Consider the following 16,473-nt stretch of genomic DNA (forward strand, 5'->3'; position numbering starts at 1 on the left):
AGCGCCATGGCGATAAAAAAAAACAGGGATAGCAGGAATATCTCCGTTTCACATTGAATAACGCTGGATTTCCAGTGATATTCAATGAAAAACTGCGATAACCTTGGTGATAGTGACTGTGGTTGCAGTCACATAATCCACCTCCCATTACAGGTATGCCTAAGTCTGAAAATTAGCAGACTTTATCACCTTAGCTGCTTCGCAAATATCCCTCCCCAGTGCTGCGCTGTCCATTGGAACTAGTGCTGAATGGACGTCCAATGGTCGTGCGCAGCACTGGGGAGGTAGCGCTCGTGACGACCGTTGGCCGTCAGCAGCGCTTAAGAGGTTAAAAAGCAGGGTTAACCGTGGTTAGCGCTGCTTTTTTGTATCTCTAAGAGGGTTAGCGTGAAGCTTGATAATAAGAGAAGTGTCACTTAGCGACATTTCTCCTATTATTTTGCTCTGGAACGCCCCTTTTGCATCTCATTAGAGATGCAAAGGGAAGCTTAGGGAAAAAGGGTGCTAACATGCGATTTTGCATGTGAGCACCCTGTTGTTGATAGGGAGATCATTTTATCTCCGCTTTTTTGGCTTTTAAAGCCAAAACAGCAGAGATAAATCCCTTGTTAATATGCCCCCTGATTTTATTGGGAAAATGCTCTATGCCCCACTCCATTCTAAACTCCGCTCTGGATATTTTTTAGCAGCTGATCTGCTTGCTCTACCTTCCTGATGCTATGTATCTCATTTTTCAACATACCTTCCAGCATAGCAGGAAACCTTAACCCCAGCTTTGCTCCAAGCTTCTGCAGTATTCTCATCCGCTGACCCATCTCCTTCTGCTGCTGCTCTGTAGCTCTCCATATGTCTGACCTAACAGTGCATGTGAAATCTCTGCCCTCCAGCATATTGGCTCTTGAAGCTAGTCCCAGAATCTGCTCTTAAGCTGTATATGTCAACAGATTTTGAGTCTGGAGGTGTCCCTATAGATTCTTTGGGTTTCTTTCTCCAGATCGAGACCAGGATTGCCATTAAGAATTCCATTCCTGAGGAGATTGATCACAAGGCCCTTAAGATCTGAGCCCTTAGCACCCTGCGCAAGTTCTACATTCTTAAGTTATTTTGTCAAGAATGATTTTCAGGCCTCTCAAGATTTTCAGTTAAACTCAGATTTTGTTGTTTGCAGCTTTGGTCGGTGACCACACGCATATTATCCCGCCCCTAGGTTCCCCTGACTTCATGTTGATCCTTTTCTGATACAGGTCCAGCACACTGAAGAACAGCTGACTAAGGGCCATATATAGGTAATCCATATTTACAGATTCTAAAATACCGAATTTTACGGATTCAGTATTTCAGAATCGGTCAATAGTATGTAGATAAAAATTTGGTATATTTTACCGAATCAGTAATATTCGGTATTACCGATTCGGTAAATACCAAATTGGTAATTCCCATTCATTCCAATGGCCCTGGAGGCCCTCGGAATGAATGGGAAGCCATTCACTATTACCGATTCGGTAAATACCGAATCGGTAATAGGGGGAACATATTCAAGGGTGGCAGGGTGTCACATTGACACCCTGTTGCACCCCTGAATCGTGCATGTGTGCACATGTGGCACACATACATGCCCTAAGGGCATGTATTTCTGCCACATCGCACTTTTCAAAAAGCACAAATTTGCTTTTTGAATGGTTTTCGATATTTACCACCAAATTGTAGTTGGTGGTAAATAACGAATCCTCTGATCACAAATGCACTCACTTGAGTGCTCCCTACATTGAGGATTCGGTAATTTACTGATTCGGTATCTTAAGGATTCGGTAATTTACCGATTCTTTAAATTACCGAATCGGAAAATTACCGAATCCTTATTTATACCCACCTACATTGGAAAAAGCTAAATACTGGTTGGTAACGGCAAATTTACAGATTTTCGGTAGTTACCGACCGGTATTTGGCTACCTACATGTGGCCCTTAGTCAGCTGTTCTTCAGTGTGCTGGACCGGTATCAGAAAAGGATCAACATGAAGTAAGGGGAACCTAGGGGCGGGATAGTATGCGTGTGGTCACCGAACAAAGCTGCAAACAACGAAATCTGAGTTTATCTGAAAATCTTGAGAGGCTGGAAAATCATTCTTGACAAAATAACTTAAGAATGTAGAACTTGCACAGGGTGCTAAGGGCTCAGATCTTAAGGGCCTTGTGATCAAGTCCTTAATTTGAAAACACAATGTCCATGGTATGATCAAACCTGTGGCTGATACCACGGGTGTAAGCATCCTCTGATAATCAAGCAGTTAGCTTACCAAGTCCATCATTATACTGTGTCTGCTCCACTAGAATAAAACATTTTTTGTGGTCCATACATTACAGCCATAGGGATATATCAGCGTATCTGTTTAACGTTCACGACAACACTAGCTATACATTGAATATACATTTTACAACACTCTGTAGATGTGATTGTGTTATTGTGTCTCTGAATAATGGAAATTTCATTCAACAGGTTTAGTTTATATTTAGTTTTATTTTGCAATTGGGTGATATAGATAAATATTTACATAGTTAAAGCTATAAAAATAAGTACACCCTAACCCGTAAAGTGTTTTTGTTTCCCATAATGCTGCCACATATGTAATTATTCATATGGACATGAATTTAGAGTTGCCTGGTAATGGAACTTCCAATTTCATTAGGATTTTGCATTCCATCCACAAATTGGAGTATTTTCTGTTACCACCCCTCCAAAACTTCTGAGCTGCTGATTCTGTCTTTGTTTCACTCTAGGACTGCATCCCTGTGTCTGCCCTGTGCCCCTTTCATTGGGTCATGGGGTGGGCACACCAGAACCCTCAGCGAATGGGTTGGACCATTGCACAACAGTATTTCCTGATCTGTAGGGACAGCTTCTTTTTCATGGGTAAGGAGCTCTGTTTCTCCTGGAACAGTGAAGCCAAGCTGCCTTAGTCTGTGGCAGTCAACATGGAAAAACAGTATAACGGTTTTGTCAAATGGAGATAGAAAGTACATTTGCAGCCTTCATGTGGAAAAGGCAGAACCATGGTACAGAAATACGATTGGCTACTTAAGCCACAGCATCCTTTTCTATACCAAAAACATGAACCCAAAAAGCAGCTCTTCGAAGGCACCAGCATCGCCTGCACTTGATTCTGGTTAAGCTCAGCTCTGTTAAGGCACTTCAATCCTGGCTACTTTACTAGTCCAAGCGAATGTATCAAATATGACAGCGATTGAGTGTAGACCGCAGAGCCAGAACTCCTGCTGGATTCAATGTATGCAAGACTTTGCAAACAGAGGACCCCTGCATCATAGGGCTTTCTCTGCCAGAGAAGACTCTCTGCCCTAGAAATCTGTTTGAGGTTTTGTCTGTCTGATTCTGAGGAATTGCTGCAGTGGGTCACTCTCTTCTAAGCACTCGACTCCGGGATTTGTGAGGTCCGGCGCACCAAGGTGGTCCGGGCGGGGTCTTGGGTCCCTTCGACAACGATCTCTTTAGGTGCTTCTCTCCTGGTGAAGGTCCCCTTCACTGAGCCATGTACTGCATCCTTTAACTGAAAACAGACAGGAAAAGATAGGCAATGTCAGAAAAACAGGGTTAGGGAGACTGCAGCAATATCTGAACAGCCCATGAGCAATGTCATGGAACATTTTAAGGGCCAGGGCCCCACTTAACAATGTCATAGAAGGCTGTCAGTGTTAGGCCCCACTTTCAGCAATATCACAGAAGGTTGTCAGTGTTAGGACCCACTTTCAGCAATATCACAGAAGGTTGTCAGTGTTAGGACCCACTTTCAGCAATGTCACAGAAGGTTGTCAGTGTTAGGCCCCACTTTCAGCAATGTCACAGAAGGTTGCCAGTGTTAGGCCCCAGTTTCAGCAATGTCACAGAAGGTTGTCAGTGTTAGGCTCCAGTTTCAGCAATGTCACAGAATACTGTCAGTGTTATGCCCTACTTTTAGCAATGTCACAGAAGGTTGTCATTGTTAGGCCCCACTTTCAGCAATTGTCACAGAAGTTTGTCAGTGTCAGGCCCCAGTTTCAGCAATGTCACAGGAGGATGTCAGTGTTAGGCCCCAGTTTCAGCAATGTGACAGAAGACTGTCAGTGTTAGGCCCCAGTTTCAGCAATGTCACAGAAGGTTGTCAGTGTCAGGCCCCAGTTTCAGCAATGTCACAGAAGACTGTCAGTGTTAGGCCCCAGTTTCAGCAATGTCACAGAAGACTGTCAGTGTTAGGCCCCAGTTTCAGCAATGTCACAGAAGACTGTCAGTGTTAGGCCCCAGTTTCAGCAATGTGACAGAAGACTGTCAGTGTTAGGCCCCAGTTTCAGCAATGTGACAGAAGACTGTCAGTGTTAGGCCCCAGTTTCAGCAATGTCACAGAAGGTTGTCAGTGTTAGGCCCCAGTTTCAGCAATGTCACAGGAGGCTGTCAGTGTTAGGCCCCAGTTTCAGCAATGTCACAGAAGACTGTCAGTGTTAGGCCCCAGTTTCAGCAATGTCACAGAAGGTTGTCAGTGTCAGGCCCCAGTTTCAGCAATGTCACAGGAGGATGTCAGTGTTAGGCCCCAGTTTCAGCAATCTCACAGAAGACTGTCAGTATTAGGCCCCAGTTTCAGCAATCTCACAGAAGGTTGTCATTGTCAGGCCCCACTTTCAGCAATGTCACAGAAGGTTGTCAGTGTTAGGCCCCAGTTTCAGCAATGTCACAGGAGGCTGTCAGTGTTAGGCCCCAGTTTCAGCAATGTTACAGGAGGCTGTCAGTGTTAGGCTCCACTTTCAGCAATGTCACAGAAGACTGTCAGTGTTAGGCCCCAGTTTCAGCAATGTCACAGAAGGTTGTCAGTGTTAGGCCCCAGTTTCAGCAATGTCACAGGAGGATGTCAGTGTTAGGCCCCAGTTTCAGCAATGTCACAGGAGGATGTCAGTGTTAGGCCCCAGTTTCAGCAATGTCACAGAAGACTGTCAGTATTAGGCCCCAGTTTCAGCAATGTCACAAAAGGTTGTCATTGTCAGGCCCCACTTTCAGCAATGTCACAGAAGGTTGTCAGTGTCAGGCCCCAGTTTCAGCAATGTCACAGGAGGATGTCAGTGTTAGGCCCCAGTTTCAGCAATGTCACAGAAGACTGTCAGTGTTAGGCCCCAGTTTCAGCAATGTCACAGAAGACTGTCAGTGTTAGGCCCCAGTTTCAGCAATGCCACAGAAGGTTGTCAGTGTCAGGCCCCAGTTTCAGCAATGTCAAAGGAGGATGTCAGTGTTAGGCCCCAGTTTCAGCAATGTCACAGAAGACTGTCAGTATTAGGCCCCAGTTTCAGCAATGTCACAGAAGGTTGTCATTGTCAGGCCCCACTTTCAGCAATGTCACAGAAGGTTGTCAGTGTTAGGCCCCAGTTTCAGCAATGTCACAGGAGGCTGTCAGTGTTAGGCCCCAGTTTCAGCAATGTTACAGGAGGCTGTCAGTGTTAGGATCCACTTTCAGCAATGTCACAGAAGGTTGTCAGTGTTAGGCCCCAGTTTCAGCAATGTCACAGAAGGTTGTCAGTGTTAGGCCCCAGTTTCAGCAATGTCACAGAAGACTGTCAATGTTAGCCCCCAGGTTCAGCAATGCCACAGAAGGTTATAAGTGTTAGGCCCCAGTTTCAGCAATGTCACAGAAGGTTGTCAGTGTCAGGCCCCACTTTCAGCAATGTCACAGAAGGTTGTCAGTGTTAGGCCCCAGTTTCAGCAATGTCACATAAGGTTGTCAGTGTCAGGCCCCACTTTCAGCAATGTCACAGAAGGTTGTCAGTGTCAGGCCCCAGTTTCAGCAATGTCACAGAAGGTTATAAGTGTTAGGCCCCAGTTTCAGCAATGTCACAGAAGGTTGTCAGTGTCAGGCCCCACTTTCAGCAATGTCACAGGAGGATGTCAGTGTTAGGGTCCAGTTTCAGCAATGTCACATAAGGTTGTCAGTGTCAGGCCCCACTTTCAGCAATGTCACAGAAGGTTGTCAGTGTTAGGCCCCAGTTTCAGCAATGTCACAGGAGGATGTCAGTACACATAGTTATCCAAATATACACCCACACATCCAGGCTAGGCCAGGTACATTTAAGCAAATTACTTAGGGTGCGCATGTTAGGAATATGCAAGTGCTACTGTTTTTATCTGAACTGCTTATGTTCATCTTTTTAGCACTACGGTTAAAATGTATCTACTATTTACTATATTGGTAGTAGCAATCTCTTTCGTATGCTTCTGTCTCCTTATTGTCCCAGCACATATGTTTTATACGAGGCTGTCGCTGGGCCAATAAATACTTATTGAAACGTCCTGATCGCCATCCTGTGTATTTTCTGAGAGAAGCAAGCACGAGTGTCTGAGCCAAACATACTGTACTGTTTTCCACGATCCCTGAGGAATCAGGGTTGTCATGTTCAGTGGTTGTTGCCAGAGAATACCTACACCACTGTGAATACAGGGGAGTGGTATTGGCACTGTAGAGCTAACTGATCTAACGACTGACATATCCGATGGTGGTGTTGGAAGTGGTTGGGACACCAAGCCCTCAGTTTAGGTCATCGAAAAAACGCAGGTCCTGGGGGACTCCTAGGAACTACACAACAGTACCCTCATCTCAAGACTTCATGAACAAGGAATTCAAGGATACGCCCTGAGAAGGATCACCTCCTTCCTCTTCAACAGAACACAGCAGGCCAAACTCTTCCCAGACTGTGAAGTCCCCAAAGAATCCTCCCGTAGCATAACCCTTTTTAATGTGTACATGGCACCCCTCGCCCAGATCATTACAGCCCACAACATCAACATTTTCTCCTATGCCGACAACTCAGAGCTCATCCTCCCCCTCACCGACGAGAAGAACAATACCTGAATCAACTTCATCTCCTGCATGACCAACGTGGCCAATGGATGAGGGAGAACTGCCTAAAACTCAACACAGACAAAACGTAGATCCTGATGTTCGGAAACAGGAGCTCCCCATGAGACTCCTCCTGATGGCCAGCTGAACTGGACCCAAACCCACCCCCACAGACCACACCAGAAACCTCAGTAACATTTTAGACGACAAACTCACTATGAATAAACCTGGTGTACGCAGTGACCTTATCTGGCTTCCTCATTCTCAGAATGCGCTGCAAACATTTTTAACGGTTCCCCATGCACATGTGACACTGTCACCCAGGCCCTCATAACCAGCATACTTGACTATGGTAATGCGCTCCGCATCCACATCTGCAACCAGCTCACTCAAAGACTCCAGACCATCCAAAACACTGCCGCCAGACTCATCCAAGACATCCCCAGAGGAACCCACATCACTCCCTACCTCACTGAACTACACTGGCTAAACATCCAGAAACAATGACAATTCAAGTTCCTCGTCCACGTCTTCAAAGCCCGCCACAGCATGGGCCTGCTTGCCTCAATGACTGACTTCAGCTCTACCATCCAGCCAGACAACTACGCCCAGCGTAACTTGCCCTTGCACGTGCCCCCACATGCGCATAAGCAAGTCAAGGGGGTGCTCCTACATCGCTGCCAAGACCTGAAAGGAGCTCCTGCAACTTCTGCAAAAAAACGGAAGACCTGGCTGTTCATAGGAGCTCCACCTGATCTACCTGTGCCGAGAAACACTGCATGATTCTGTATACTGTGACTGTATGTAGTTTTCATGCTGTAGGACTCTGGATTGCAATATTCCTGGAGGGGCACACTGAATCACTTAAAGCACTGCTTCACCTTTGACGGATATGAATCCAGTGCTATGTGGGGAGGGGCACAACATATATATTTGATCCTATGAATCACATTAGTTCTGGGTAGACTGGCGACCATTGAACTTTAGGAAAATGAAATTACTATTAGTTAAAACTGCTTCTAAAGCCTTTTGGATTTTAACCCAAACATTTGAAAAATGCTGTTGACAAAAACACCATTTAGCCAAGTTTTTTTCAAAATATTGTTGCCGTCTACATGTCTGAAAGGGCAGACTTAGTTTGCTGCATGTGAAGACTAGTATTTAACAAAGGTCATAGGCTGCTACAGGTTCCAATTTACAAACCAGCTGGAGACAACAAAGTGCTCTGAGACTTCAAGGAAATAATGTTTGCTGAATTCATGATGAAGCAACCAGGGTTGATTTCAAGACCTTCTTTGCAGCCATCAGCTCATCAGAAACTCTAGATTAGCAGATTATTTTATCATCAGCAAAGCCGGCATGCTGAGATGTGGCACCTCTGCACTGTCCTGTTTAACTGTTCATGTCAAGTAGTTTGTGGGCTCAAAAACAAAATATAAGAATAACACATACCTCCTTAAGGCTCACCACGCCAAGCAGTCTCCCCGTTGATGTGACATATGCTGTCCTCAGTCCCAGCAAGTTGAAAAGGTCATAACACTGTAGCCAGAAATTAGAGTAAGCAAAGTTAACGTTAAACCTTCTAATAGAAGTGCAGACAAAGCTGCATCTGCTGATGGTATGATCTCATGCTGAATTATATTTCTGTGTAACATAGTCTGCTGCATGTAATATAATCTGCTGCAAGGCCAGGGGTGTTCTATCATGTTTTACCTCAAAGTAGCAACAAGGAAAATATCAAGAAACAACATTTCACATATAATACAGGGAAAACACATTACATCGTCAGAGGAGCACTGTCGGCCAGTGTACTATTGTAACATCAGAGGAGCACTCACAGCCAATGTTTCTATTGTATCATCACAGGAGCACTCCCAGCCAATGGTCTACTGTATCATCAAAGGTGCACTCACAGCCAGTGTCCTATTGAATCATCAGAGGAGTCCTCCCAGCCAGTGTCCTAATGCATCATCAAAGGAACACTCCCAGTCAAAGTTTTATTGTATCATCAGAGGGGCACTCGCAGTCAGTGTTCTAGGCAGTGTTCTATTGCATCATCAGAGGAGCAGTCCCAGCCAATGTTCTATTGCATCGTCAGAGGAGCACTCCCACTCAATGTCCTCATGCATCATCAGAGGAGCACTCCCAGTCAATGTTCTATTGCATCATCAAAGGAACACTCCCGGCCAAAGTTTTATTGTATCATCAGAGGAGCAGTCCCAGCCAATGTTCTATTCATCGTCAGAGAAGCAGTCCCAGCCAATGTTCTATTGCATTGTCAGAGGAGCAGTCCCAGTCAATGTTCTCTTGCATCATCAAAGGAGCCCTCTCAGCCAATGTTCTATTGCATCATCAGAGGAGTATTCCCAGCCAGTGTCCTAATGCATCATCAAAGGAACACTCCCAGCCAAAGTTTTGTTGTATCATCAGAGGGGCACTCGCAGTCAGTGTTCTAGGCAGTGTTCTATTGCATCATTAGAGGAGCAGTCCCAGCCAATGTTCTATTCATCGTAAGAGGAGCAGTCCCAGCCAATGTTCTATTGCATCGTCAGAGGAGCAGTCCCAGCCAATGTTCTATTGCATCATCAGAGGAGCACTCCCAGCCAATGTTCTATTGCATCATCAGAGGAGCAGTCCCAGCCAATGTTCTATTGCATCATCAGAGGAGCAGTCCCAGCCAATGTTCTATTGCATCGTCAGAGAAGCAGTCCCAGCCAATGTTCTATTGCATCATCAGAGGAGCAGTCCCAGTCAATATTCTATTGCATCATCAGAGGAGCACTCCCAGCCAATGTTCTATTGCATCATCAGAGGAGCAGTCCCAGCCAATGTTCTATTGCATCATCAGAGGAGCCGTCCCAGCCAATGTTCTATTGCATCGTCAGAGAAGCAGTCCCAGCCAATGTTCTATTGCATCATCAGAGGAGCAGTCCCAGTCAATATTCTATTGCACCATCAGAGGAGCATTCCGAGCCAATGTTCTATTGCATCATCAGAGGAGCAGTCCCAGTCAATATTCTACTGCATCATCAGAGGACAACTCCCAGACAGAGTCATGATGCCTCATCAGAAGAGCGCTCCCAGCCAATGTTCTATTGCATCGTCAGAGGAGCAGTCTCAGCCAATGTTCTATTGCATCATCAGAGGAGCATTCCCAGTCAATGTTCTATTGCATCATCAGAGGAGCAGTCCCAGTCAATATTCTACTGCATCATCAGAGGACAACTCCCAGCCAGAGTCATGATGCCTCATCAGAAGAGCGCTCCCAGCCAATATTCTATTGCATCGTCAGAGGAGCAGTCTCAGCCAATGTTCTATTGCATCATCAGAGGAGCAGTCCCAGTCAATGTTCTATTGCATCATCAGAGGAGCAGTCCCAGTCAATATTCTATTGCATCATCAGAGGAGCAGTCCCAGCCAATGTTCCATTGCATCATCAGAGGAGCAGTCCCAGCCAATGTTCTATTGCATCATCAAAGGATCACTCCCTGCCAATGTTCTATTGCATCATCAAAGGAGCCCTCTCAGCCAATGTTCTATTGCATCATCAGAGGAGCAGTCCCAGCCAATGTTCTATTGCATCATCAGAGGAGCATTCCCAGCCAATGTTCTATTGCATCGTCAGAGGAGCAGTCCGAGTCAATATTCTATTGCATCATCAGAGGAGCATTCCCAGCCAATGTTCTATTGCATCATCAGAGGAGCAGTCCCAGTCAATATTCTATTGCATCATCAGAGGACAACTCCCAGCCAGAGTCACAATGCCTCATCAGAAGAGCGCTCCCAGCCAATGTTCTATTGCATCGTCAGAGGAGCAGTCTCAGCCAATGTTTTATTGCATCATCAGAGGAGCAGTCCCAGTCAATGTTCTATTGCATCATCAGAGGAGCAGTCCCAGTCAATATTCTATTGCATCATCAGCGGAGCAGACCCAGTCAATGTTCTATTGCATCATCAGAGGAGCAGTCCCAGTCAATATTCTATTGCATCATCAGAGGACAACTCCCAGCCAGAGTCATGATGCCTCATCAGAAGAGCGCTCCCAGCCAATGTTCTATTGCATCGTCAGAGGAGCAGTCTCAGCCAATGTTTTATTGTATCATCAGAGGAGCAGTCCCAGTCAATGTTCTATTGCATCATCAGAGGAGCAGTCCCAGTCAATATTCTATTGCATCATCAGAGGAGCAGACCCAGTCAATGTTCTATTGCATCATCAGAGGAGCAGTCCCAGTCAATATTCTATTGCATCATCAGAGGACAACTCCCAGCCAGAGTCATGATGTCTCATCAGAAGAGCGCTCTTAGGCAATGTTCCATGGCATCATCAGAGGAGCACTCTGAATTTTTAGGTTCTCGCTGTAGTGCCAACACCATTTATGTGTTCTGTTTGATGTATAGCTGCCACCAGAGTTTTTCAGAGCAGTAAAATAAAAGGGGGAGTGGGACAGTGGGCAGCCTTTTTTGTATTCCTCTGTAAATAATATAAAGTTCTGAAAGAAAGCCTCCTCTGTTCACATGTGCTGTAAGAGCATCATTTAGTCAGATAGCCTTGTAGATACATTTACTTCCTTATCCCACTCTATGTAGTGTATAAATTGTGCATTCCCATATGATCCGAGCAAACACCTTTTTGGTGCCGAGGGACAATTCTAGCGTTTTTACCTTTGCATCTTTAGAGATCCTCTAGTGGATGGGATAGTATTCTCATGTCATTTCTGAGGACCTATTTAGGACGAGTAATGCCTGAGTTTTGGCGAATGAGTGATGGGGCGGCTATTCACCAACACTTTATATAGATAATGAGCAGGAAACTGGGGCAGTATTTGCTGCAGTGAAGAGGATCTGAGGATCCCTGGCAGGTTGGGGTATCAGTGATTTATTTCACATAGCTGTCAGCCAACCTTGTCATATAGCTATTTCGTTTCTTTATACTGTGTTAAGTTAGCATGAGCTTATTAAATGTTTGAACGCCATTTTTCCATTTTGCTTCATTTTGCACACAACACATAATTGTTGTTTTAGCTTTCAACCCAGAAGAGATTCGTGATTTACTTGAGAAATAATATGTTATTGCTCTGATATCAGTTTTGCTTGGTACACTGTCTGCACAGTGAGTGCTGAAGGCTCCAAGGATAACTCGACACAGTGTTGTTGTGAGGTCTGATTTCGCACCTCCATAGTGCTGCTGCCAAAATCTGGCACTATGCGGGTTTTATATTGCTTTGCTGAAAACACACGTAACACACTTGATAGTGTTTCGCATGCAGAGAGCTGGTGGAAGATGATGCAATCCTCTGCCAGTGAGATTTTGAGGTATGGGCCCGCCCTTCTAAAACCCAAATGAGACCTTCATAGATATAAAAATACTATGCTAAATAGGGAGGGTGAGAATTAGGTGTTGTTAATTCCTATTCATTTCAGCATATTAGTATGCTGTCACCATTCGCCTTTTATGGACTAGTAACTATGCTGATAACTTTGTTGCTTATAATATGTTTGCTAGTATTGTATAGGATACTGCGTTTGAGAACCCTGCATTAGTAAATAAATATTTCAAATATGCACGTGTCCTCATTTACTCCACGTTCTGGTTTCAAATGATTATATAGCGAAAGAGTGTTCATGTGTTCCACGATACCTGAGGTAATCTAAGTTCATGTTCTGGTTTGTCTAAGCATTGGGAGTTTGTTATGACCAATGAGACACTGTAGCTAGCTCGGTAAGGGGATTTTGGGTACTGAGGTGAGTTTTGGGCCATCCTAATTCACTGAGGTTCCAGGTCTCTATGCACAGTTCTGTAGGAGAACCGAATTCCCGCTACATGGCGCCCATACGTGGTTGGCCTTATATCATGACACTCCAATAGTATATCATGCAATCCTTAACCCCTTCACTGTCGTTTCCGGAAAACGGTGGTGTCGGAACGAACCTACCTATTTTTAAAATAGGTCTTTTCAAGCTTGAATCTTTACTAAAACGGTTTCCTTGAATTACTACCCAGTTGTGCTACAAAGTTTACTTTGTTTTTCGTATTTCCTGTGCTGTCATGGCTGCCGTGGACATTCCGCAGCATAGTCGCATTGCGGTGCGAGATCATTTGCGGATGTACAATGTGCCTTTGGAAGGCTTGGCTGTGATCATGGTGGTGAGTGCGGATCATGCTTACCCTTACGAACTATTTTATTCGTGGGTGACATTTCCGGAGGTGGGCGCGAATTCTGGTGTGTACCATACGTACACTTCCACAGCTGTACCTAATGAGTATACTCCGTACAGGGCACAGGAAGTTCCTATTGACGTTTGGCAGCATCGAGTTTGGTTTGGTGGCGCCCTATCCCATACTTTGACCGCTCTGAGGTTAGGTCCTTTGTCCATTCCAGGCGCTAGTTGGCCTGTTTTGGCTGGGTTTACTCCTCATCCTCTACACGGCAATTGTAACGTGGCTGAACTTCGACGACTACATGTAGACGCAATTGCCGTGATTAGAGCTTTAGTGCATTACATGGGCTGTAATCTTCCGGGTGGAGCCCCAGGGGGTGCGGCGATTCCGGCCGGGCTGGGTGGTTTGAAACTCAGTCCCGTCATGGTCAATGCTGTAATGGGCAAGAAACCCCAAGATAAGGATGATTTTCCTTTCTGGCTTGCCGAGAAATTTGACCAGCTGGAAACTGTCTTTCCTAATACGAGTCCTGGTGGAAAACACCGGATTCTAATGCTTAGTTTGCCGAAAGATTTGGCCCCTGAACTTGTTGACTGTGAGACCTGGGGTAAGACTTTCGCAGCGGTCTATGGGAGGTGCTACGGCACCCCGTCTATGGCAGTGCTGCCTACAGTCCTTAAACGTGTTCAAGATGATCACGGGCCGGAGTCTGCGGTTGAATTGGGTATGCGCCTGTGTGGCACCTTTGATGTGGTTTGCAATCTCATCCTTGCTAATGTAAAGGGGGATGCAGTAAACTTTCAGGTTCGAACGCTTTGGCGGCACTTCCCGATGCCGAGAAACCCCGACAGTTAGCAAAAATTATTGTGGCGGCTTATAAAACCGTAGGTCGCAATAGTAAGGGTCTTAAGCCTTTTTCTGTTAAGGAGATAAAGCAACCCCAGGACAGATTTCGGAAACGGAGGTTCAGCCCAAGTCCAAGAAACAGAATTGGCCTAAAAAACAGAAACAGGGAAAGCAACAGCAACAACAACAGACACAGGTTTCTCGTCCTGCGTCACAGTTACCTGCGCAATCTGAAAGTGTTTATGACTTGCGCGATCGGGCGATGATTAAATCTCCTGATCGTTTTTAGGCTTCTGAACAACACTCTCCTTGTTCCTTTCAAGACTCATCGGCCCGACTACCGGTGGTGGAGGGGGCGGCAGGGGTCGGGGTGGCCAACAAGGACGTGACCAGCCCCGCCCAAAAAACAGTGCAGACAGGCAGGAAGGCTCGACAGCGAAGAGACCGCAGTTTGCCAAGAAGAAAGTCGCGGCCTTAACAGCGCATCGCTATGCCACAGATAGTGAGAACGGAATCTGACGTGGGCTCTGACCTTGCTGGACAGCGCGGCGGAGATTACCATAGTGAGAGAGGACCTGCGTCCACTACTGAAGGTGACAGCGACTAATTCTTATGTTGTGATCGAAACAGCCGATACAAGAGTTGCTCCCCCTGATAGACTTTTTGAATTTTGTCCTGTTAATCGAGGGTGACATACAGCGAACCATAAAAGGGGTATTTTGGGAAAATCTTTCGTCTACATATGACATTTTGCTTTCGGAGGCTGACTGGCCCCCACCTTTTGTTCTCGCAGCTCCGCGAGGGGAGGAGGTAATCCTCCCCAGTTTCTGGAACACAGTCTCGAAAGAGGATGCGCTGCATTTTGCTGAAGAGTGGGCTCTGGCTCTAGCGCCAGCTGTGTACCGCAATCAATGTGGTTGGGATAAATTGTCCCCGTGCCACGGGATTCCTTTACGGTCTAAGCCGCAACCTCAACCTCAATATCCCATACGGCGTGAAGCAAAGGCTTCCGTCGCGGTTATCCTTGAACAATTGGAATATCAAGGTGTAATTGAAACATGTGTGTCACCGATGAATAACCCTCTTTTTACTGTAAACAAGCCTTCTATATTTTCAAGTCTGTTTGGTGGCTTCCCTGTTTTGCTAGCATTGGCTGCCAGCGTTTTGGTGATATTTTGTTTTATTAAACATGGATGTCCGTCCTGCGTTAGAAGCAGCAGAGCCCCTCCTGCCACTATTTCGCAACCGGATGCTTGATTACTATGGCACCCTGCTGCTTGCGACTTTAAGCACGGCATTTGGATTATCGTTTCGGTTTTCCTATTTCACATATGTCCAGCCTGTGTTTCATTGCCTGAGCTGCGATTTCGACTGGGCTCTTGATTTGTGTCTCTGCATGACTGTGTCTCATGACTTCGATTTTAATCATCTGATGAGCCCCGTAGTTGCTCACGAGTTGGTTTGTTCTGGCAAAAGGATTATGGCCTTGGCAGCGATGCATGGACTAATGGGTCGTTGGGACATACTCGCAGCAGCGCATGAGTTCTTGGCACAGAGCTTTCTTGAGAACCCACCGAGTTGTCCTCTGATGATGCTAGAGGTTCCAGTGCTGGAGGAGCACGTATGTTCTTTCCCACTACTTAATTGGATGGCTGAACTGTTTTCGGATGATGACAGTGATTTCATATTGGATGCTGTTGCTGCATATTTTGCATATTCAGTCCTATCCGGAGAAGCCTTCGAGACTTTTGTTATTGACACCTACCTGATTGCATTTTTTTTTTTGGAGATGCATGTTGCTTACGAACAATTCTTTTTCTACACCCCAGGCCTATTGACTTGTACGAAAGTGGGCCTTGTGTTGAAATTTTTAGACCATTTTATTTGGCCACTGTAGGCCATCATATCTGCTTTTGAAAATTAGCTTAGCATATTATTGAACTCTGCTTTCATGTTTTGCCCCTGTTCTGGTCTTACCTTACCTTAATTTTTGACCGTGCTCGGATCATTGGGGGGGTGTCATATAGCTATTTCGTTTCTATATACTGTGTTAAGTTAGCACGAGCTTATTAAATGTTTAAACACCATTTTCCTTTTTGCTTCATTTTGCACACAACACATAATTGTTGTTTTAGCTTTCACCCAGAAGAGCTTCGTGATTTACTTGAGAAATAATATGTTATTGCTCTGATACCAGTTTTGCTTGGTACAGTGTTGTTGTGAGGTCTGATCTTCGCACCTCCATAGACATAACACACATGCTTCTGCCAAAATCTGGCACTAAGCGGGTTTTATATTGCTTTGCTGAAAAACACACGTAACACACTTGATAGTGTTTCGCATGCATTGAGCTGGTGGAAGATGATGTGATCCTCTGCCACTGAGATTTGGAGGTATGGGCCCGCCCTGCTAAAACCCAAATGAGACCTTCATAGATATAAAAATACTATGCTAAATAGGGAGGGTGAGAATTAGGTGTTGTTAATTCCTATTCATTTCAGCATATTAGTATGCTGTCATCATTCGCCTTTTATGGACTAGTAACTATGCTGATAACTTTGTTGCTTATAATATTTTTGCTAGTATTGTATAAGATACTGCGT

General features: G+C 45.4%; 1 protein-coding gene across 2 annotated transcripts in view; it reads right to left on the reverse strand.

Moving 5' to 3' along the window:
* Positions 1-2,496: 2,496 nt before the first annotated feature.
* The window catches only part of LOC147678662 (chloride channel protein ClC-Kb-like), a 253,087-nt gene continuing 239,110 nt past the window's right edge, over positions 2,497-16,473 (reverse strand). Inside the window, exons 21-22 of one of the 2 annotated variants that reach the window (XM_086946113.1) lie at positions 8,317-8,403; positions 2,497-3,561 (exon numbers count right to left, since the gene is read on the reverse strand). In XM_086946113.1, coding sequence (XP_086802239.1) covers positions 3,418-3,561; positions 8,317-8,403 — 231 coding nt within the window. In that variant the 3' untranslated portion in view covers positions 2,497-3,417. The remainder of the gene's footprint in view (positions 3,562-8,316; positions 8,404-16,473) is intronic. The other variant, XM_086946112.1, reaches the window with a different exon arrangement.

This window comes from Lissotriton vulgaris, chromosome 12 (assembly GCF_964263255.1).
Source record: "Lissotriton vulgaris chromosome 12, aLisVul1.2, whole genome shotgun sequence".
NCBI lineage: Eukaryota > Metazoa > Chordata > Amphibia > Caudata > Salamandridae > Lissotriton > Lissotriton vulgaris.